This window comes from Lithobates pipiens, unplaced genomic scaffold, assembly GCF_037356315.1.
Source record: "Lithobates pipiens isolate NorthernLeopardFrog02 unplaced genomic scaffold, aLitPip1_a1.2 Scaffold_27, whole genome shotgun sequence".
Taxonomy (NCBI): Eukaryota; Metazoa; Chordata; class Amphibia; order Anura; family Ranidae; genus Lithobates; species Lithobates pipiens.
This window is the reverse complement of record NW_027507788.1, coordinates 129,941,996-129,965,693: the sequence shown is the minus strand read 5'-3', so window position 1 is coordinate 129,965,693 and position 23,698 is coordinate 129,941,996. Positions and strand designations below refer to the sequence as shown.

Below are 23,698 nucleotides of genomic sequence, written 5' to 3'. Positions count from 1 at the left end.
TTAGATTTTCAGACGTCTGAACATGCGTGATTTGTGGCATGCTAGTCTCATGTCAAAAGTGAAGAAGTTACTTACAATACGAAAATTTTCGTACGACAGAATACAATGTCAGAAGTGACGTAATGTGTTGAATAATTTTGTATGTATTCTTTCGTTCTGAGCATGTGTAGTCTTGCTCTTACAATTTTTTTCGTACAAAAATCTTACAAATGAAACAAAAATCAGACGGCACATCCAGTTTTTGTCTGATGAAAACGCAAAATCGGCTGTCGAAAGCACCATACAAAAATCATCAGACAGCTTGTTGTACAAATTTTTCCATCCGATTTTCATATCATGTGTATTGCCTTTAATTGAGTGTTTTTTGGGCATTTTAGATGTGGCACCCATTTATTTCAATGGGGAGGAGCGTTTCTCCAAACATGCTCCGAAAATGCATCAAGCAGGATTTTTAACGGAACTGTAGTGGAAGCGCACCGCCCACAGTGTGAAAATATACATAGAATTTAAAGGGAAGCATTTTTCTTGAGCTTTTCGGGTGCTTCAAAAACTCTTCAGTGTGAAAGTAGCCTAAGTAAAGAGAAATCCCTCTATTGGGACACAGATGGCAAAAAAAAAAGTTTTCACTCCTCTCAAAAGTTTTTGACTTTAGACATATTTAAATAAAAAATTGCTGAAAACAATCTATTTAACAATGACAAAAAAAAAAAAAAAAAATACAAATGTGAAAGATGCTTCAAAAATTATGTTAAATTAAACTCAGAAATAATAAATAAAATATTGGCTCATTGGAAATACACTGTATTTTTCCTTTAATTGAAAAATTATTTCAGACGTTATGAAGCAAAACAGAAATGAGCTGAAAGGCGCTTAATATAATTATCTGGAGTAGGTCTTTAAATCCAGTATTTAAAAAATAAGTGAGTTATATCATAGTAATTTTGTTTTCTTTTTCTCCCATAGAGTTAACCAAAAAATGGCTCGTTGTGGTCACCTGATCATTTTGTGCCTGGTGATATATGCAAGAGAAGTACTCACTCAGAATTCAACAGCTTCAAATTCTCAGAACGTCACAGTTTTACCTCCTGGTTGTGGTCAAGATTTGAAGTGGATTTTCTTTTTCCTATGTGATTTGGAAGCTGCCTGGGGTATTATCCTCGAATCTGTGGCAGCTTTGGGTATTTTTGTTACACTAATCTTAATATTACTATGTATAGCCTTTTCTGCTTCAGTTTCTCAAGATGAACGCAAAGGTGCCTTAGCCCTAAATTTTCTTTTTCTTACTGGAGTTCTTGGGTTATTTTCTTTAGTTTTTGCCTTTATCATCGCACCTAATTCCACAGTCTGCATTATCCGCAGATTTTTGTTTGGTGTGTTATTTGCCAAATGTTTTGCATGCCTTGTGGCAAATTCAGTAAGGCTCAATTACCTAGTACTTCAGAATCGTGGCCCCGGAGGATGCTTGGTGTTTCTGCTGGCTATTGGACTTTTCTTGGTAGAGACGGTGATAAATGTGGAATGGCTTCTCATTACCGATGTACGCCAAACTCAGCGAAATACTGATGATCCATGTAACATTACTAACCAGGACTTTGTGACGGCATTAGTCTATGTTATGTTCCTGATAGTGGCATCATTGGCAATCCCTTGCTCAGTGCTTCGTGGGCACTATTTACAATGGAGGCGTCATGGACAACACATTGTATCTACTGCATTGCTGTCTCTTCTTATCTGGGTGGCCTGGATTGTGATGTATCTGTATGGCAATAAAAAGTTAGGCCACAAATCTTGGGATGATCCAGTTTTGGCTATAGCTTTGGCATCAAACGCCTGGGTGTTCCTCTTGTTCTATGCCATCCCGCAGCTTGTAGAGATGACAAGGTCTGGATACAAGTATGAAGGGGACAGACTGAACATCCTGAATCAACATTCTGACGAGTCACCCTCTATTGTAATGGAAAACCGGGCATTCTCTATGGATAACCTGAATTTAGCTGAGCCAGATAGCTCTAGAAGAGAACAAAGTAAGCAATATATAAGAATCAAGTAATAGACATGTTATCATATATGAGAGCTGTGGGTACTCAGTTACTAGCTATAGCATTGGTTTAATGCTGGGAAATGTAGTTTTGGTGCACAAACCAGATTCTTTATTTAAACTACTGTATAATGATTTGACATCAAGATTTTTTGTATTTCTAATCTTTTAATTATTATTTGTTTTTTTTAACACATTTTACATCATTATAAACTATATCTATAAAACCTTTAAAAAAAAAAACATTTGACAGATAGTGAATCCATAAGACATAGTATCAAGAAGCATTAGGGGTTTTCTAATACAGCAGTAGGGATGAGCCGAACACCCCCCTGTTCGGTTCGCACCAAAACCTGCGAACAGACCTAAACTTCGTGTGAACTTCAGAACCCTATTAAAGTCTATGGGACTCGAACGTTCACAATCTAAAGTGCTCATTTTAAAGGGTAGTATGCAAGTTACTGTCCTAAAAAGTGTTTGGGGACCTGGGTCCTGCCCCAGGGGACATGGATCAATGCAAAAAAAAGTTTTAAAAACTGCAGTTTTTTCAGGAGCAGTGATTTTAATAATGATTAAAGTGAAACAATAAGGCCGCGTACACACGCGGGGACTGTTCGGCCAACTTTGTCCGCTGAACAGTGTTTCGGCGGACAGTCCGCCCGTGTGTGGGCTTTCAGCGGACAGTTTCAGCGAACAGTCCGCTGAACAAGGTTTTTCGGAAATTCCGAAAAACTGTCCGCTGAAACAAAGTTTCAGCGAACAGTCCCCTCGTGTGTAGGCTTGTTCGTCAAACTAAGTTCCGCGCATGCTCAGAAAGGATTTACACGCCGAAAGTTATAATGCAGTGTATAGGACGTCGTATTTTTCGTCCCGTCGTACGTGCCGTTCACGTCATCGCGCACGGTTTCAGCAAACTGTTCGTTCGTCGTGTGTGGCCATGTCCGTCCATGCTAATTTTGAGCGGACTGTTTGCTGAAACTGTTTGACGGACAAAGTTGGGCGAACAGTCCCCGCGTGTGTACCCGGCCTACAAGTGTAATATTCCTTTAAATTTCGTAACTGGGGGGTATCTATAGTATGCCTGTAAAGGGGTGCATGTTTCTGGTGCTTAGAACTGTCCCTGCACAAAGTTTCATTTGTGCAGGAAAAAAAGTCTTTTAAAATCACTTGCGGCTAAATTGTCGGCTCCTCGTAATACAGAGAACATTCAATGAGTGTTCTCTGTATTAGCCGACAATTCATTCATTGATTAAAAAAAAAAAAAAAGCGTGGGGGTTCCCCTAAATTTAATAACCAGGCCCTTCAGGTCTGACATGGATATTAAGGGGAACCCCGTGTCAAATTAAAAAAAAAAATTGACGTCGGGGTCCCCCTAAAAATCCACACCAGACCCTTTATCCGAGCACGCAACCTGGCAGGCCGCAGGCAAAGAGGGGGGGATGAGAGAGCGGCCCCCCTCCCTCCTGAACCGTACCAGGCCACATACCCTCAACATTGGGAGGATGCTTTGGGAGTCTGTGACCCCTCAAAGCACCTTGCCCCCATGTTGATGAGGACAAGGGCCTCATCCTCACAACCCTGGCCGGTGGTTGTGAGGGTCTGCAGGCGGGGGGCTTATCAGAATCTGGAAGCCCCCTTTAACAAGGGGACCCCCAGATCCCGCCCCCTCTGTTTGAAATGGTAAGGGGGTACAAAAGTACCCCTACCATTTCACAAAGAAAGTGTAAAAATGGTTAAATAAGACAAACACAGTTTTGAAAAATTCCTTTATTAAAAAAAAAAAAAAAAAAGATTCCAGCGGTGCTAATCCACTCTTGCTATCCAGCGACGAATCTCCGGGGCCCAGCGCTGACGTTTCTTATATTAGGAGGGCGGGGCCACCCGTCACCTGACCCCGCCCCTCTGACGCTGGAGAGGGAAGCCAGGGGTTCCCCAGTGACGTGTGGGTGACCCCGCCCCCTCTGATGTAACGCAGGTCACCCATACGTCACTGGGGAACCCCTGGCTCCCTTCACCAGCGTCAGAGGGGGCGGGGTCAGGTGGCCCCACCCTCCTAATATAAGAAACGTCAGCGCTGGGATCCCCGCAGTGTCTCCGCACTGGAGACAGAAGACGGATGTATGGGCAGCGCTGGACTGAGAGATCCCCCGTCGCTGGATATGATCATCCATCGCTGGACCCCGGAGATTCGTCGCTGGATAGCAAGAGTGGATTAGCACCGCTGGAATCTTTTTTTTATTTTTTTATTTTTAATAAAGGAATTTTTCAAAAGTGTGTTCGTCTTATTTAACCATTTTTACACTTTCTTTGTGAAATGGTAGGGGTACTTTTGTACCCCCTTACCATTTCAAACAGGGGGGGGCCAGGATCTGGGGGTCCCCTTGTTAAAGGGGGCTTCCAGATTCTGATAAGCCCCCCGCCCGCAGACCCTCACAACCACCGGCCAGGGTTGTGAGGATGAGGCCCTTGTCCTCATCAACATGGGGACAAGGTGCTTTGAGGGGTCACAGACCCCCAAAGCATCCTCCCAATGTTGAGGGTATGTGGCCTGGTACGGTTCAGGAGGGAGGGGGGGCCGCTCTCTCGTCCCCCCCTCTTTTCCTGCGGCCTGCCAGGTTGCGTGCTCGGATAAAGGGTCTGGTATGGATTTTTAGGGGGACCCCCACGTCAATTTTTTTTAAAATTTGATGCGGGGTTCCCCTTAATATCCATATCAGACCTGGAGGGTCTGGTATGGATATTTAGGGGGACCCCCACGTCAATTTTTTTTTTTTTTTGACGCGGGGTTCCCCTTAATATCCATGTCAGACCTGAAGGGCCTGGTAATTGAATTTAGGGGAACCCCCACGCTTTTTTTTTTTAATCAATGAATGAATGAATTGTCGGCTAATACAGAGAACACTCATTGAGTGTTCTCTGTATTGCGGGGAGCCGACAATTTAGCCGCAAGTGATTTTAAAAGACTTTTTTTCCTGCACAAATGACACTTTGTGCAGGGACAGTTCTAAGCACCTGAAACATGCGTCCCTTCACAGGCATACTATAGATACCCCCCAGTTACGAAATTTAAAGGAATATTACACTTTTATTGTTTCACTTTAATCATTATTAAAATCACTGCTCCTGAAAAAACTGCCATTTTTAAAACTTTTTTTTGCATTGATTCATGTCCCCTGGGGCAGGACCCGGGTCCCCAAACACTTTTTAGGACAGTAACCTGCATATTAACCTTTAAAATTAGCACTTTAGATTTCTCCCATAGACTTGTATAGGGTGTTCCGGCTTTTCGAATTTGCTGCGAACAGCCCAAATTGTTCACTGTTCGCTGAACAGGCAAACAGGCAATGTTCGAGTCGAACATGAGTTCGACTCGAACTCGAAGCTCATCCCTATACAGCAGTATCTTTTCCCTTTCGCACTCTGTTTGTAATTTAAACTTTGTATAGAACTATACCATTTTGCGGGAGTTACTCCTCTGACTTTTTTCATCAAAGCAGATAATAATAATAGTGCTTAACTTTCTGGCTGGTATTAAGGATATAACAGTTGGATATGCAATATTTCAAATTTAAAGCGTAACTTCAGTAATTTTTTCAACTTTCCATCTGTTAAATCTTTTGCCCTTGTTGCTTTAATTATATAAGAAAGTAGGGTGAATGGCCCTACCTTAATAGTGCTTATAAATATAGTATAATTAAGAGAGACTCCCTCCAGTGACAACTCTCCCCAAAAGTCCTCTCAACCATTAATAAAAAAAAACAGAAGAGGTTGAGGGGAGGGGGGAAAGGGAAAGGATTGGGAGTATTTAGTCACTTATGGATCCCCCAAGATTCAGAGGGCGTACATCAAGATCCCTTACTTAAAATATATTACCAAAAAAATTATCTTAATATGCTACAAAAGTGCACAGACTTAGACAGCACACCCCTAATTTCCTTGTTGGTTTAACTTTTTTTTCTGCCAGTAAAAACCTCATACAGCCCACTTCCTGTTTCCTGTCTGGTAAAAAGCCTAGGCATGTAACATCATGCAATTAAGAAAAAAGAGGTTTGGTCGCACACCACAGAGGGGTAACTTTGGTGGAAGATATTATTTATTGTCACCATACCATAGCAAATTACAGGAGCATATGTTGATGCGTTTCACACAGGTACCGTATATACTCGAGTATAGGCCGACCCGAATATAAGCCGAGGCCCCCAATTTACCCCCAAAAAACTGGAAAAAATTATTGACTCGTGTATAAGCCGAGGGTGAGACATGCCTGTCCATCCCTGTGTGTCCGTCCATCCCTGTGGGTCCATCCATCCCTGTGTGTGTGTCCATCCATCCGTGTGTGTGTGTGTGTGTGTGTGTGTGTCCATGCATCCGTGTGTGTGTGTGTGTGTGTGTGTGTGTGTCCATGCATCCGTGTGTGTGTGTGTGTGTGTGTGTGTGTGTGTGTGTGTGTCCATGCATCCGTGTGTGTGTGTGTGTGTGTGTGTGTGTGTGTGTGTGTGTGTGTGTGTGTGTGTGTGTGTGTGTGTGTCCATGCATCCGTGTGTGTGTGTGTGTGTGTGTGTGTGTGTGTGTGTCCGTGCAGCCTACCTGTGTCCAGCCTGCCTGTGTCCGTCCAGCCTGTGTCCGTCCAGCCTGCGTCCCGTCCAGCCTGCGTCCCGTCCAGCCTGCGTCCCGTCCAGCCTGCGTCCCGTCCAGCCTGCGTCCCGTCCCGGCCCGTCCCGGCCCGGCCCGTCCCGTCCCGAGCCGAGCCTCCGTCCTTCAGCTCTTCGTCGGCGGCCATTCTAGGATTCAAAAGCCACGCCTCCGTCGGTGATAGGCGGAACACTCAATTTCCCACTGACTGCTGGGAAATTGGGTGTTCCTCCTATCGGATGTCCGTGATAGGCGGAACACTCAATTTCCCAGCAGCCTGTGTTCCGCCTATCACGGACATCGTCTCATCCTCGTCCGTAGTACGAGGATGAGACGATGTCCGTGATAGGCGGAACACAGGCTGCTGGGAAATTCAGTGTTCCGCCTATCACAGGCGAAGGCGGAGGCGGAGGCGCGGCATTTGAATGTTAGAATGGCCGCTGTCTGTCTGCTCGATACGCTGATCGAGCAGGCAGACAGCGATGACTCGAGTATAAGCCGAGGGGGGCACTTTCAGCCTCAAAAAAGAGGCTGAAAATCTCGGCTTATACTCGAGTATATACGGTAATTCATGATTGTTCACAACATGCACAGCTCTTTCTCTCTCTGGTGAGTGTTTGCCAGGAAGGGAGGGGGTTCAAAGCCGTCCTAAAAACAAAAAAAAAAAAAACATTTTTTACATTGATGCATTCTCTGCATTAGGGAAAAAAAATGTTCCACTAGCTACCCCCCCCCCCCCCCCCCCCCAAACACTTATCTGACACCTCTCATGACCCAGCACTATCTGCACTGGTAGCCCTGCTCTCCTCTCTTACTGGAATCACTGGCTTCATTTCAATGAGAGCATACTGAATACAGATTTTTTTTTTTAGTGAGGGAGAAAATAATGCCAAAAAATGCATTACAAACGCATGTAAATGTGCATGCCAAACTGTACACTGAACACAGGGATTACATTTACCATGTAAAACGCGGACTAAGATTCCAAATCTGGGCAGCTGTTCTGGGTTTTGGGAGAAAGAATCATGGGAAAGGGAACCAGATTTTGCTATGTGATCTTAAATTCTTTTTACTGAATTCATGCATGTTGTTGGTGGAAAAGTATTCCAAACACAGACATCTTAAGTCTCCCAGAAGATGCAGGAGACTCCCGCATTTCTGCGGTAGCTCCCGCACACCTGAAAACACCTCCCGATTCTCCCCCTCTGTGTGCTCCTCCCCCATCCGCCTTGTCCCCCGCAACGATCATCCCCAGCTTCTCTGTGTACTCCTCCCCCATCCCCTTCCGTGTACTCCTCCCCCATCCGCCTTGTCCCCCGCACCGATCATCCCAAGCTTCTCTGTGTACTTCTCCCCCATCCCCTCCGTGTACTCCTCCCTATCCGCCTTGTCCCCCGCACCGATCATCCCAAGCTTCTCTGTGTACTCCTCCGCCATCCCCCTCCGTGTACTCCTCCCCGATCCGCCTTGTCCCCGCACCGATCATCCCAAGCTTCTCTGTGTACTTCTCCCCCATCCCCTCCGTGTACTCCTCCCTATCCGCCTTGTCCCCCGCACCGATCATCCCAAGCTTCTCTGTGTACTCCTCCGCCATCCCCCTCCGTGTACTCCTCCCCGATCCGCCTTGTCCCCGCACCGATCATCCCCAGCTTCTCTGTGTACTCCTCCCCCATCCGCCTTGTCCCCCGCAACGATCATCCCCAGCTTCTCTGTGTACTCCTCCCCCATCCCCCTCTGTGTACTCCTCCCCTATCCGCCTTGTCCCCCGCACCGATCATCCCCAGCTTCTCTGTGTACTCCTCCCCCATCCCCCTCTGTGTACTCCTCCCCTATCCGCCTTGTCTCCCGCACCGATCATCCCCAGCTTCTCTGTGTACTCCTTCCCCATCCCCCTCCGTGTACTCCTCCCCCATCCGCCTTGTCCCGCACAACCGCCTCCCCTCCTCTCCCGCCAGCTGTGGGGGGGGGGGAACTAGTAAAAGAACACATTCTAAAAAAATGAAAAAGTGTAAAAAAAATGAAAAAGTGGAAAAAAATTAAAAACAAATTAAAATGTAAAAAAAAATCAATTAAAAGTAAAAAAAAATACTGACACTGTCCACAGCCACCCATCCCCTTCCCCAGAAACACTGTGAAAAAATATTGAGAAAGTGATTTAAATAATATTTTGCCACGGGGTGGGGGGGGGGGGGGGGTGGTTTGCGGGCGTGAAGCACCACCTCCCTGAAATGAGTTTGCCACATCCCTGAAATTAGTTTTTGCAGATTGGGATGTCTGCAAACATCATTTGACTTGGTAACATCACAAATAAAAAACGGGCATGGTGCAGTCAGCCCTTCTGTGGATGTTATATAGTAAGAAAATTAATAATTACACAAAGAAAGGAATACTGTATCTTTGTACCAAAGTTTTCTTCATTTCACAACGTTACATATTAAGTTGCCAATAGATACTGGATGTCAATTATTTTAATGCATGCACGGAGCTCAGCATTGATTTATTTTAACTCTGTTGAACATGAATAATATTATTTCTCCCTCGGAAATGATCAATACAGATTACATTAACTGTAGTTTTAAAAAATTTGCACAGGATATGTGTTCTTTTACAAACGTAGTTATGCCAAGATTTTTTTATAACCCCTCGGTGTATTCGTCAGGATATAACATTCTATTGTGCAGCATTTATGTATTTACATTACCAATCTAGATGCCTATGATATAATTCTGTATGCCTTCACACACTCACTATACATATGTACATGTCCTCTTCAACTCAGCAAATGGAAGTTAGATTCGCCAAGGACATTCACATGATTATCTCTCAACAACAACCAGAGTTGTTTTCCATAGATACATAGTTAGTCAGGTTGAAAAAAGACACAAGTCCATCTAGTTCAACCATAAAAATAAATAAATAAATAATAAATAATATCAAACAATCCCATATACCAGGGGTAGGCAACCTTTTGAGCAGTGTTTTCAAAGAAATTGAACGTGCCGATTTTATAACAAAAAAATGTCAACTTCACTCTCAAAAAAAAGGATTTTTTTTTTTAAGTAAATGATGTAAACTACTTTAGTAGTGAGAAATTAACATCCTGCACTCGCCTCAGATCAACCCCACTTCCTGCACCTTCACAGCTCAGATCACTGTCCCCCCTGCAAATCTGGCCCACCACTGTACCCCCTGCAATCTGTTTCACCACTGTAACCCCCTGCACATTTGCCCCACCTCCTTATCTCCCTGCTCATCTGTCCCATCACTGTACCACCCTGCTCTTCTGTCCCACCACTGTAACCCCCTTTCTCATTTGCCCCACCACTGTACCGCCCTGTACATCTGCTCCACCACCGTAGCCCCATGCTTTTCTGTCTCACCGCTGAGCCATCTTCTCATCTGTCCTAACACTGAACTTATCTTCTCATTTGCCCCATCAATGTAACCTCCTTTCTCATCTGCCTCACCACGGTACCTCCTGCACATCTGTCCCACCACTGTAACCCCCAGCTCATATGTTCCAACGATGTACCTCCTTTCTCCTCTGCACATCTGCCCCACCGCTGTACCCCCCTGCTCCTCTGCCCCACCGTTGTAACCCCCTGCTCATCTGTCCCACCTGTGTACTCCCTTTCTCCTCTGCCCCAACACTGAACCCTCCCTGCTCATCTTTCCACCACTGTACCCCCTGCTCTTCTGTCCCGCTGCTGAACCCCCTTCTCATCTCTTCCACCACTGTACCTCCCTGCACATCTATCCCACCGCTGTACCCATCTGCTCATCTGTCCCACCTCTGAACCCCCCTGCTCATCTGTGCCACCTCTGAACCCCTCCTGCTCATTTTCCCCACTGCTGTACCCTCCTGCTCATCTGCTCCACCGCTATACTCTCTTCTCATCTGTGATATGCGTGATATGCAGAGTGGTGAAAGGAAGCAGAGATGAGACACATCTACCTGTCCTGGCACACTCATCCTGCTGATCCACCTCTTGCATCCAGCTCACATGCTTGTATGTGGTGTATGTGATGTCACATACAAGCATCTGGAATACATGCGCAATGATGAGCTCAGGTCAGGGGCCTTTTCTGAAAGCAGTAGGCCTGTGTGCAGGATCATAAGTTGGGCCCCTGCAACTGAGAAAAAGTGTGGCACTCTGCGCCACAGGAAAAGTTGGGTGTGATTTTTATTGCGTTGAATACTGGCTGTGGCTTAAAGTGGTTGTAAACCCTTACAACCAACTTGACCTACAGGTAAACTGTCACCCGATCGTGGTTTTCTCAATCTCAGTAAAATTCCCTTCTTTCTGAGATTGGCAGTGGCAACTAAGGGAGTCATCTTCCTCTAGATGGTGGGCGGGGCTAGTAAGACTATGACAGTCCTCCTCCTCCTGGAAGCAGGGACTGGACCCCAATAGTAGAACTGCACCCAATCTCTTCCCCATCACAAAATCTGACGATCACAGCTACAGCAAAGTTAGAGAACCAACAATGTTTCCCATCTTTTACGTGTTCCGTCACAAGAGGCTTTGTGTGCCACTTGTGGCACCAGTGCCGGGGGTTGCCTACCCCTGCCTATGTCACCAGTTGATCCAGAGGAAGGCAAAAAAAAAAAACTGAAAAGCATGATCTAATTTTCTACAGCAGTGGAAAAAATTCCTTCCTGACCCCCAATTGGCAATCGGATTTTCCCTGGATCAACTTTACCTATAAATGTCAGTACCCAGTTATATTATGTACATTTAGGAAAGAATCCAGGCTTTTCTTAAAACAATTTATTGAGCTGGACAGAACCAGCTCTGGAGAGAGTCTATTCCACATTTTCACAGCTCTCACTGAAGAAACCTTTCTGTATTTGGAGATGAAAACTCTTTTCCTCTTGGTGTAAAGGGTGCCCCCTTGTCCTCTGTGTTGACCGTAAAGTGAATAACTGAACACCAAGGTCACTATATGGACCCCTTATATATGTGTATATGTTGATCATATCCCCCCTTAATCTCCTCTTCGCAAGAGAGAATAAATTCAGTTCCTCTAATCTTTCCTCACAGCTGAGCTCCTCCATGTCTCTGATCAGTTTGGTTGCACTTCTCTGCACTTTTTCCAGTTCCCCCAGTGGTGGCCTGTCCATAGGGGGTGCATGGGCGCCGCCCACTCAGCAGTTACAAAAAATAAATATATGTAAAAGTCCCTTTAAAAAAAAAATTTGAAAAAAATATTCTTTAAGTGTACACTGTGTTCTAGCGCCGGACACAGTGCACTATGGGAAGCACTACATCAATGCAATCACGATATTTCATACGAGGCGCTTCATTTGCAGGATTTTGACCTGCTTAGCGGCACATTCCAAAGCGATGAACAGCTTCCGCCCATAGTTTTACCATGGGCGGGAGCTTTGTTGTTCAAGCTAAGAGGTTACTTCTGGTTTCCCTGTCCAGAGGGAAACCGGAAGTGATGTCGGCAGTTCCATGGAACGCACGGCCCGAGCAGAGCTGCCTGTAAGGTAAGTAAGTGAGGCTGCATTTGATGGGGCACAGTGAGGCTGTATTTAAGGGGGCACAGTGAGGCTGTATTTGATGGGGCACAGTGAGGCTGCATTTGATGGGGCACAGTGAGGCTGCATTTGATGGGGCACAGTGAGGCTGCATTTGATGGGGCACAGTGAGGCTGCATTTAATGAGACACAGTGAGGCTTCATTCGATGGGGCACAGTGAGGCTGCATTTGATGGGGCACAGTGAGGCTGCATTTGATGGGGCACAGTGAGGCTGCATGTGATGGGACACAGTGAGGCTTCATTTGATGGGGCACAGTGAGGCTGCATATGATGGGGCACAGTGAGGCTGCATTTGATGGGGCACAGTGAGGCTGCATATGATGGGCACAGTGGCTGCATTCGATGCTGCACAGTGGCTGCATTCGATGAGCACAGTGACTGCATACGATGGGCACAGTGGCTGCATAAGATGGGTACAATGGCTTTATTTGATGGGGCACAGTGGCTTTATTTGATGAGGCAAAGTGACGGCATTTGATGGCACAGTGGGAGCATTTGATATGGCACAGTGAGAGCATTTGATATGGCACAGTGGCTGAGTTTGATGGGCACAGTGGCTGCGTTTGATGTCACAGTGGTGGCAATTGATGGGCACAGTGGCTGCGTTTGATGGCACAGTGGCTGTGTTTGATGGTACAGTGGCGGCAATTGATGGGCACTGTTGCTGCGTTTGATGGCACAGTGGCTGCGTTTGATGGTACAGTGGTGGCAATTGATGGGCACAGTGGCTGCATTTGATGGGCACAGTGGCGGCAATTGATGGGCACAGTGGTGGCAATTGATGGGCACAGTGGCTGAGTTTGATGGCACAGTGGCTGCGATTGATGGTAAGGTGAGGCTGCAATTGATGGGGTTTTTCCAGTTTGTTTGTGCCCCCCCCCCCAAACATTTTGAGCACCAGCCGCCACTGAGTTCCCCGATATCCTTTTTGCATCAAACTAAGAGAACATAGGTAAAAACTCCAGAGCTCCTCTGTGGCACATAAAGTAAGACTGCAGCTGTGGGACCAGGAACATCCTGGTTCAAATATACCCAGGTACGTGACAGTTAAATGAGAAGGCCTAGCTTAAGTCTCCTCTCTAATTCAACACAAAAGTGTTCTGTCGGCTTGAAGTCAGGACTCTGCAGGCCAGTCAAGTTCCTCTACCCCAAACTCGCTCATCATGTCTTTATGTACTTTGCCTTGTGCCCCTGCAAAGGGTGGGCCAACTCAATATTGAACCCTATGGATTAAGACTGAAATGCCATTAAAGTTAAAGTGTGAGTAAAGGCAGGTGTCCCAACACTTTTGACAAAACAGTGTATGAACAAAGCATTTCCCTGTATAGTGTGTATGTGTCTCAATCCAGAGACATGTATTACCAAATGTAATTTCTGTCTGCTGCCTCTTTCCTCTGCTAGCAATATGAGTCATTTCTGATGAGTTTTCCTGACATCAAGAGAAAAATGGTGATGGGGAGGGCACAGCCTGTGATTGACAGCCTCAACTCTATACCTATATTCTGTGTGCAGGGGGGTGTGTCCCTTCCCTCCAATCAGCTCTCAGAGCTCTCCTCATTGATGTAATTTCAGCTACCTGCCCCCTGCTTTTCAGAACTGAGAAATCCTGTGTAAATTCTTCACTTTGAATGAATGTAGGTAAAAGATGACTGTAGTTACACAGGTACACCTTATGTTGGAGGATTTGTTTAATCTCTGTATCAACTGAGGCCAGTCACTTCAATGGGTATATGTAAGGGTTTACAACCACTTTAAAGTAAGGTTCTTTATATTTGCTTGTCCCATCGTCCATTCCTGAAACCTTCCTCCCTGTTAAGCTTTGGCTCCGTTAGGCGCCAAGACCAGTGGGTGTGTGCACGAATTGTAAGTCTGTTAACTTGTTGCACATTTTTTCACTGGCAAGTTGTATGTCCAGTACACACGGTCAGACATTCCGATGACAAAATCCTTCGGATTTTTTCAGACGGATTTTGGCCCAAACTTGTCTTGCATACACACGGTCGCACAAAGTTGTCGGAAAATCCCATCGTTCAGAACGAGGTGACATACAACAACTACGATGGGACTATAAAGAGGCCAGTAGCCAATAGCTTTAGTCTCGTAATTTATTCTGAGCATGCGTGGCACTTTGTGCGTCAGAATTGTATACACACGATTGGAATTTAAACAATTGGATTTTGTTGTCGGAAAATTTTAGATGCAGATCTCAAACTTTGTGTGTCGGAAATTCCGACGAAAAAAGTCCAATGGAGCCCACACACGATCGGAATTTCCAACAACACAGTCCAATCGTACATTTTCCATCAGAAAGTCCGACCGTGTGTACAGGGCAGTGCACTTGCAGAACACTTGAAGAACAAGTTCTAGTTGACACTTTTCCAATTTTTAGTAAATCTGCATGGCAAGTCTCTAGTAAGAACAAAGTGGTGAATCTACAGCAAGAGCTCTGCAAGTCAACAGTATGAAAATTCAGCCACAGTGACCCCTGTGGTGGGATGACTATTGCACAACATAGCTGAATGAGAACTTGTAGCAGACTTGCAGAATGTTTGAAAAGAAAATTGATCTGGATTCATGCAATGGGGAATTGCTGCAATTGTGCAGCAAACTTGTGAAGCCTGGCAAGACTAGCAATAGCCTAGCAAGTCATTTTCAAACTTGCAGCACAATTGCTTGCTATCTGGGTAGTAGTGGAGACAGGGACTGCTAGGGCAGTGGAAGGGCACAGGTGCCGGAAGCTGGAGTAGGTAACTGGAGCAGCAGTGCTTCCAGTGGCAGTATGGAGGCTGTTCATAAGCTATGCTCAGCAGCAGCCAGGCAAACAAATGCAGGATCAGGATCAAGTTCAAGATAAGGAACAGGCAGAAGTCAAGTCATGTGCTGGCAGTTATGTACCAAGTTAAGAGGGTGGAATTGTGGTCAGAAGTCCAAGCAGAGGTTGGTAACACAAGCAAGCATCAGACATAACAGGCAGGGGTGATCAAAGAGAGATGTCAGGCACAGCCGGGTCAGGAACAAGGTAAGACTTTCAGGAACTAGGAATATATTTAAATAGGCCATCGGTCACCAGGACCTGTGGGAACGCACGTGTAGGCGCCAATGTGTGAAAATTAGCACTTACTGCACAGAAATGGGAATGAATACTTGCTGCACGGGAGCGAGGACTTGCTGTAAGAGATCACTGACAACTATTATGTTCTGTAGTAATGTATGGGCCAGTGGAGGAAGACATCAGAGGACAAAGTGTCCGACCAGGGCCACTGTTAGAAATCACGGGGCCCCCTACAACCTATCTGACAGGGGCCCCCAGGAAATCAAATCACTAAAATGCCATGCAATTGTCATGTGGCAAAGCTGCATGCCTTAAAAGTTTCTAAAGCCTCTATGATGTGTTTGTCACATATATGGCAGCCCATTCAAGTGAATGGGTTACCCTATGTGCGAAAAACGAGAAAAAAAAAATGAAAATGTGAGCAGGAATGTTTGTTACTGCTATTTGAAGTATAAAGGGACCTTAGGCATGGTATATAGAAATGGCTGGGCAGAGATGCCTCGCAGCTGGAGAGAGAGAGAGAGAGAGAGAGAGAGAGATGTGTGCTCTGCAGGTTCCTGGGCCCCTCTTCTGAAGTGACAGCGCTTGGTCCCCCTACAGGAGGGCTGGCTGTACTGCCCTATCAGCGGCCCTGTGTCCGACACACCTGGAAGTGTCAGAAGTGAAGATTGTGCCAGTGGCTGTAGCTTGACAAGAGAGAAAAGATTCCAGGAATAGACAAGGAGGGACAAAAAGTGTGGCTGGAACATTGTACCCAATGCCAGGAGAGAAGTTGGTGAGGTGTAAAGTTTTACAGGCAGCTTCTTGTCAGCTGGGGTATCCCTAGGGGTGCATGGAATGATCAAAATAGTAAATTTTTTTTACCATATTTTGATTATTCCAGGAATGGAGGCCAGAACAAATGAGTATTAAAAAACAAAAAACTCTTTTAAATGAGTAAAGTTTCAAAAAACCTTCTAATGCCAGCTGCTTTTTCCTTCTGTACCCAGCCACGCATACATATACACTTCAAACACTGACACCCCCGTAAACACATTTACTATATGTACTAACAGAGATTTTTGGCTCTGTATATTCCAGTACACTTTAAAGTGGTATTAAACTCAAAACCAAAAATGCAATATTTTTCAGCTTACCAATCATTGGATGTGGTGGCTGCATTTTCTCTCTTTTGCTAGGCTGTTTTACCTCTGTTTTCACCTGGTAATCTAACCAGTAACCAACATTCTGTATTAGAGGGCCTACACTCCAGTTGAAGGAGAACAGGAGGCACAGCAGCCAGCAGCATTGCTACCCTGGGGGAAGTGTTAGGTGAATGAATGAATGAAATACTTGTATAGCGCACAATGCGAACTGAATCGCCTCTAGGTGTACTAGCAGGTTTAGATACACTAACAAATCAAAGCCAAACTCCAGCAAACATTTTATAATCAGTTACAGCAAACATTTTCTTTCCTTTTGGGATAAATATTTTACATGAATAAATAAAAGCTAATTATTATAAGCACTGCTCTCAGTGGTAAATGGTTTGTCTCAGAAAGAAAGCCTAAAAAAGAAAACGAAGGCAGCCAATGAATTGGAAAGATTTAATACAATTTATATTTGCTTTTAGGTTTAGTACTGCTTTAGGCTTGCCAGCTTTGTTTAAATGTGGCCATTCCTACCAAAATTGTACAATAGAGCAATATTCGGAAATACACTGTAAAATATACAACTATTATTATACTTTTTCCAACAGAGCATGCAAAAATGGCTAAGCCCCTTCTGAGCAGATGTCAATAAATCCATTTTAGTATTTTGAGAAATAAATAAAATGTATGCATTCATTTATTAATTTTTATTTGTTTGCATCTGTTTTCACCAGACAAGCCGGTTTCTCCATACAGTAACTACACTGGACTCTATCCCACTCTGCCGTTACATCCTGTGGTAAGTACAGCCTCAAAGGACCATTATATTCTACTTATTGAGCTATTAATCTGTGCTAGTAAGCTGTTGTTAAATTGTGCCTATGATGTGACTAAACCTCTGATACATTAAACACACATCACAACAAGATTACAGCTGTCAAAGTTTTGAATTAGGGGATGTATAAAAGATAGTGGCAGAAAATATCCAGGACCTATGATACTCATTCCTTGATAGAAAGTAATAGAACAGTGCCCCCTACAGGACATGTCACATACAGCATTGATCAGACACAACCTTTGATCTTGTAAAACTCCGCTTTAGTGTATTGCATATTTAGGGCTTGTTCACACCAGCAATACCTGAAAAATGCATGTATGAATCAATATGTACTACCATGCATTTACAGTGAAATACTGTAGGGTGCATCGCAGTTGACTTAAATGGAGAAATGCAATGCATACAATCTCTAAATATCGGCATTGGCCAGAGAAAAGCCCATATCGAGCAATAAAGAAACACACCTGAGTTTTTATTTGTGCTGATTGTAGGGGGCCAGCTTTGCTGACCTTATCGGTCGACCTCTAATAGGAAATGTTGTAAATTCTAATTTCAGTGAATTGCAGAGATGTCAGCTGAAGGTAATAACATAGTAATTCTATTAATGTGCCAAAAAACAGTGCTGCGCTGCTTAACCGCATGCCGAGCAGCCACCACAGTTGTACTGTGGCAGCATGGCTTGGCTGCGCGAATCGCTGTTATGTTACGTCGGTCTCGATCGTCGCTGTGCTCACGCGATCGCTCGGGGCACACGGGGAACAGTTCTCTGAGCTGGGAACTGTCAGATCGTCTGTCCATACAGAGTATGAACAGCGATCTGTTCCTTTCCCTGCACAGTCCCATCCCCTCTTCAGTTAGAACACAAAATAGGATACACATTAACCCTTCCCCTGCCCCCTACTGTTAACCCATTCACTGGCAGTGACATTTTTACAGTAATCAATGCATTTTTAATCGCACTGATTGCTGTATTAATGCCAATGATCCCAAAAATGTGTCAAAATTGTCCGACGTGTCCGCCAAAATGTCGCAGTCACGATAAAAAATTGCAGATCGCCGCCATTACTAGTAAAAAAAATATATTAATTAAAATGCCATAAATCTATTCCCCATTTTGTAGACGCTATAACTTTTGCGCAAACCAATCAATAAAGGCTTATTGTAAAAAGTTCAAAATAATGCGTTTTTTAAGATTGGCGCTATTTTTTTGTTTATAGCCAAAGAATAATAAACGCAGAGGTGATCAAATACCACCAAAAGAAAGCTCTATTTGTGGGGAAAAAAGGATGTCAATTTTGTTTGGGAGCCACGTCGCACGACCGCACAATTGTCAGTTAAAGCGATGCAGTGCCGAATCGCAAAAAGTGCTCTGATCTTTGGCCTGCAAAATGGTCCAGGGCTTAAGTGGTTAAAACCAAGCATAATTCGTGAACAATAAACTGTGTAATTACAATGTATTTAAATGTTGCACTATTGAATAAATACAATAACAATAATACTAAAATCCATAAGTGTAAACATCTAAAATGAACGTTCATGTGAAAAATATTTGATTGAAGAGGATCCTGCCATAAATCAATTCACCAAACAGTGCAAACAAGGATGAGTGCTCTCCACCAGGCTGCTCACCTCATACCAGAAAAAAATCAGCACTTCTGGGGAAATGACGACACCTGGTGTGCTATAGATTACAGACCTCCTTTGGAAAAAAGGCTCCTTAATAGGGATGAGCTTGATGTTCAGGTCGAACATAAGTTCGGGTTGAAAATCGGGTGTTCGCTCATTCGCTGAAGAGCAAACATTATGGGGCATTTGTGGGAAATTTCGAGCATTGTGGAATGCCCCATAATTCACTGCGAGATCACAGTGCATTGCTGTATGATGATTGGCCAAAGCATGCACCTGACCTGCATGCTTTTGCCAATCACAGTGCCACAGTGCGCTCTGCTAAGGGAGCCATAATTGGCCAAAGGCAGGGTACCTTTGGCCAATGATTATAAGGCTGCTTACGCTTATATATTGCATTTAGCAGAGACTATATATTCAGTGTTTACTCGATATTCAGTCACTGCAAGGGCAGTGTGTTTTATATATATGTGGGCGGCACAGTGGTGTAGTGGTTAGCACTCTCACCTAGCAGTAAAAAGGGTTGCTGGTTTAAATCCCAACCACGACACTACCTGCCTGGAGTTTGCATGTTCTCCCTGTGCCTGCGTGGGTTTCCTCCGGGTACTCCGGTTTCCTCCCACACTCCAAAGACATGCAGGTAGGTTAATTGGCTTCTGTCCAAAATTGGCCTTAGTATATGAGTGGGGACCTTAGATTGTGGGCTCCTTGAGGGTAGGGACCAATGTGAGTGTGCAATGTACAGGAATAGGGGTAGACACTCACTCAGGTTGAACTGGATGGACTGGTGTCTTTATTCAACCTTACTAACTATGAAACTATGAAACTATATATATATATTAGAGATGCCACGACGTGTCGACGTAATCAACTAAGAAAATACGTCGACATGCGTGCAGGGTGTCGATGCGTCACAGTGGTGGCAGTGCTTAGTATCTACCACTGCCCTCCGTGCCACTGTCCCCCTCTCTTCTCCCCCTCCGTGTCGCCGTCTCCCTCTCTTCTCCCCCTCTGTGCCGCCGTCCCTAGGTGTGCAACGGATCGTCACCGATCCGTGATCCGAGCGCACATGCCGTGATCCGCGGAGCGCTCCGCGGTCTCGGCCTTAGGAGAGGCAGCGGCTTCGGCCTAGCTCCGAAGCGGCGGCCATCTTTCTACACCCAGGCGTTTACAATGTGATCGCTCCGATGGAGCGATCACTTGTAAACAAACCGGCGTCATGACATGACGCCGGTTTCTCTCTCCCCTCTCTGTACTGATCTGTGCAGTGGAGGTAAGAGGTCGGATGTTAGCAGCCATCCCTCCATACCCAGCCTGATACTCTGCCAGCCACTGCAGTGCAATACTCTGCTGCAGGCCAATACTCTGCTGCCTGCCAATACTCTCAAGGTTATCCAAAGGATTAATTAGCTATTAAAAAAAAAACACTAGATTCATTAAATCTTTTGGAAACAGAGCACTAGATGTTACCTTTACATATAACCACTCTTTTGGGCAAAACAATCGGGTTCTTGGAACCCTATTAAGGTGTAGGAATGAGCCATTTATCCAAAGGAGGTCTGTAATCTATAGCACGCCAGGTGTCATCATTTCCCCAGAGGGGATAACTGCTGATTTGTCTCTGGTATGAGTTGAAACAGGTGGTGGAGAGCACTCATCATTGTTTGCACTGTTTGGTGAATTGATTTATGGCAGGATCCTCTTCAATCAAATATTTTCACATAAACTTTCATTTTAGATGTTTACATTTGAGTATTATTATTATTGTATTTATTCAATAGTGCAATATTTAAATACATTGTAGTTACACAGTTTCTTGTTCACAAATTATGCATGGCTTTAAGTAGCGCTGCACTGTTTTTTGGCACATTAGGAATTAATATGTTATTACCTTCAGCTGACATCTCTGCAGTTCACTGAAATTAGAATTTACAACATTCCCTATTAGAGATCGACTGATAAGCTCAGCTAAGCTGGCCCCCTACAATCAGCACAAATAAAAACTCAGGTGTGTTTCTTTAGTGCTCAATATGGACTTTTCTCTGGCCGATGTCGATATTTAGAAATTGGGGTGGCCCTTGGCCAATATATGATGCCGATGTTTGCGGCCGATATTATAGGCCGATTTTTTTTTCCTTTCATCTCATAAACTCACCCACTCCACTTCCCCTGCTTGCTCCTGTCACTCTGCCACACACTTAATGTCCTCAGTACAGATGGCACTGGTTGGCACTGGCAGGTGGAACATAATCATTATTATTAAATTGTTTCTAAAGATAGAATTTTTACCTTAATGCATTAAGGCAAAAAAGCTTCTCAGTGAAACTCCCCTCTCCAGTCCCCCTTTATACTTACTTGAGCCCCACCTGGATCCAGCCATATGCATGAAAGCAGTAGCTCTCCAGAGTCTCTCTCTCCTCATTGGATCACGCAGCAATTGTGCATGCACCACTTGAGTATAGATGGTGGTACAGAGATAACAATATCCCAGTCAAGTTCTGCTTCAAAGACTTAATTTTCAATTGTGTCTGGAGTATGATGTCAGTCTGAGTCTTTATCATTCAGTGTTTTCTGTAATTACACTTCTTGTTCCAAGCTGATACATTACAATATTCTTTATCATTCTGATTTTAGGAAGTGGATACTGTGAATCACATACCTGTACATCTCCCACGGATTTCAATGGAGCCTTGGAGATATCATCTTTGAATCTCTGACACGTTGACAGCACAGACCTCCAGCCTGACAATAAGACCCCGATAAAGTTCATTTGGGCAGAGTTTAGAACAAGACATATAGGTGTGAAGAATCTGATATAACCCTACGGGAAGCAGACAAAACAAATTTTATCTCAAGTCATCGCAGCAATTCTTCTTTTCCAGTGCTATGAATATTTGAACAGGCTACATTATAATTTAATCATTCTTGGTCTGATTTACTATGTTTTCTACTTGCCAGACAGCTCCCCGGAGCCTTAATTAACTAACCTGTTAACAACAATTCCGAAGGACAAATGTTTGCTTGGAGTACAGTGAGTAGCAAACATCTGCTCTTTATTGGTAGATAATTCTGACACTAAGGCCTCATGTACACTGCTGCTGTTAAATGGACGTTTAGGTGCAGTTGGGTATTTTTTTTCAACTGCTCCTGAACTCTCCTCTGTTACCTTATCAGTACATGTACACAGGGTCGTTTACAGTTGTTTGTTCTTTACAGGCGTTTTTTTTATTTTGGGCTATTTTAAAAAAAAAAAAAGCTTCTAAACGCAAATGTGGCAAAACACTGCTAAACGCAGCATGTAAACGCGGCAAAATTGACATTTTAAACGTGGGTTACTATCTGTCAAATCATTCAGGAGAGGTTGTAATTGCATACTGTGTACATAAAGCTTTAGGTGTTTTGTAAATGAAAAGTCATACCATGACTGTGCATATTCTTACCAAACCAAAGAAAATTTGTATTAAAATCTTACATAGAAGAGAGCCACCTATATTCAATCACGGAAAACTCTGGTGAACCTTTACAAGCGGCAAATGGAAGAAGAGGGGAGTGAGACCTATAGTGTGAAAGGGTTAGAATCTTGGTTTGGTTTTTATTCCTGCGTCCTTGCTTAGGAAAACTATACTTTCCATACTTCCTGCTACAGCGATAACCGAAATAGGAAGCGTATAGAAAGTAGGGCTGGGCGATACCCCCCCCCCAAAAAAAAATATGCGTTTTATTTTTATAAAAAACTCGATTTACGATTCGAATCGATTTTAACTGCTAGGAACTGTTAACATAAATCACAGTTGCGGGCAGGATTATTAAGGCGAGGCCATGGCTTCAGCTTAGTCCGTGACGGCCGGGATCGCGGGCGGCTGACTGACAGTTCTCCCCTGCACACGGTCACACACCGGAGAGGCTAAGGGACACAGGAGGGTCGTGTGTGAGGGCAAGAATAGGAGGATTGTGCTGGTGGGGAGCTCAGAGCCTCAGACACAATGCACATGTCTGCTCCCAGTGTCAAGTGCCATTCCGGACACGACCCCTGATACGGAAACACTGAAGGGAAAAAATATAAAAAATAACTATTTTCTTCAAATCTGAATCGATTTGAACTCACAACTCGATTCAAGATTAAAATCAATTTTTTCCCCAGCCCTAATAGAAAGCTCTCTAACAGGGACAAATATAACAATATAATAATTTGTATTAGTGGGAAAAGAGTTAAAACCTGTGCCTTATTTTCATTCATCCTTTTAGGTCTACACATATATGCTTATTTTTATTGCTTTGATGAGCAGAGTAATGAAAGCTCCACACTACTGGTCTCGGAGTTCACAATAGTATTCCTTTTCATAAACAAGGTTCATGGAATGACTTAGCCAACAAGATTCAAGTGCTAGGAAAAAATCCCCCTGCATCAGGGCTCCATGAACGTGGAAAGCTGGAATCCGAGCTTATTAAGTCAAAGTATTTTCTGGTTTTGCTGTTGTTTTGTTTGTTGAGCAGCCTTTCTCAAATGTTTTAATATAAAGGAACTTTGAAATAATTTTCATCACTTGGGGAACCCCTGCTGTATTATTACATCTCTAGCTTAGGGAACATTTGAATAGCCAATAAGTTGTAACTATATTATTACACAAAAAATTAAGGGATCTAGCATATTTGACACGCCCCTTCTCTATAAGAAAGATTTGTTGCAGTAACAATCATGGCACGGCCAGAAAAGAGACATCAACTGTGAAAATTTTAGTGTTCCTTACATTGGTGGTCAGTGGAAAAGTGCCTTCCAATATGATAGTTAGTTTAGTGGTCCTATATATTGGTGGGCAATGGGAGTTGGACAC

General features: G+C 44.2%; 1 protein-coding gene across 2 annotated transcripts in view; it reads left to right on the top strand.

Annotated features, from left to right (window-relative positions):
• Nucleotides 1-23,400, top strand: part of LOC143934119 (G-protein coupled receptor family C group 5 member C-like) — a 63,853-nt gene extending 40,453 nt beyond the window's left edge. For both annotated transcript variants that reach the window (XM_077457439.1, XM_077457438.1), the window contains 3 exons: nucleotides 964-2,024; nucleotides 17,137-17,201; nucleotides 21,501-23,400. In XM_077457439.1, coding sequence (XP_077313565.1) covers nucleotides 977-2,024; nucleotides 17,137-17,201; nucleotides 21,501-21,575 — 1,188 coding nt within the window. In that variant the 5' untranslated portion in view covers nucleotides 964-976 and the 3' untranslated portion in view covers nucleotides 21,576-23,400. The remainder of the gene's footprint in view (nucleotides 1-963; nucleotides 2,025-17,136; nucleotides 17,202-21,500) is intronic.
• Nucleotides 23,401-23,698: the final 298 nt, after the last annotated feature.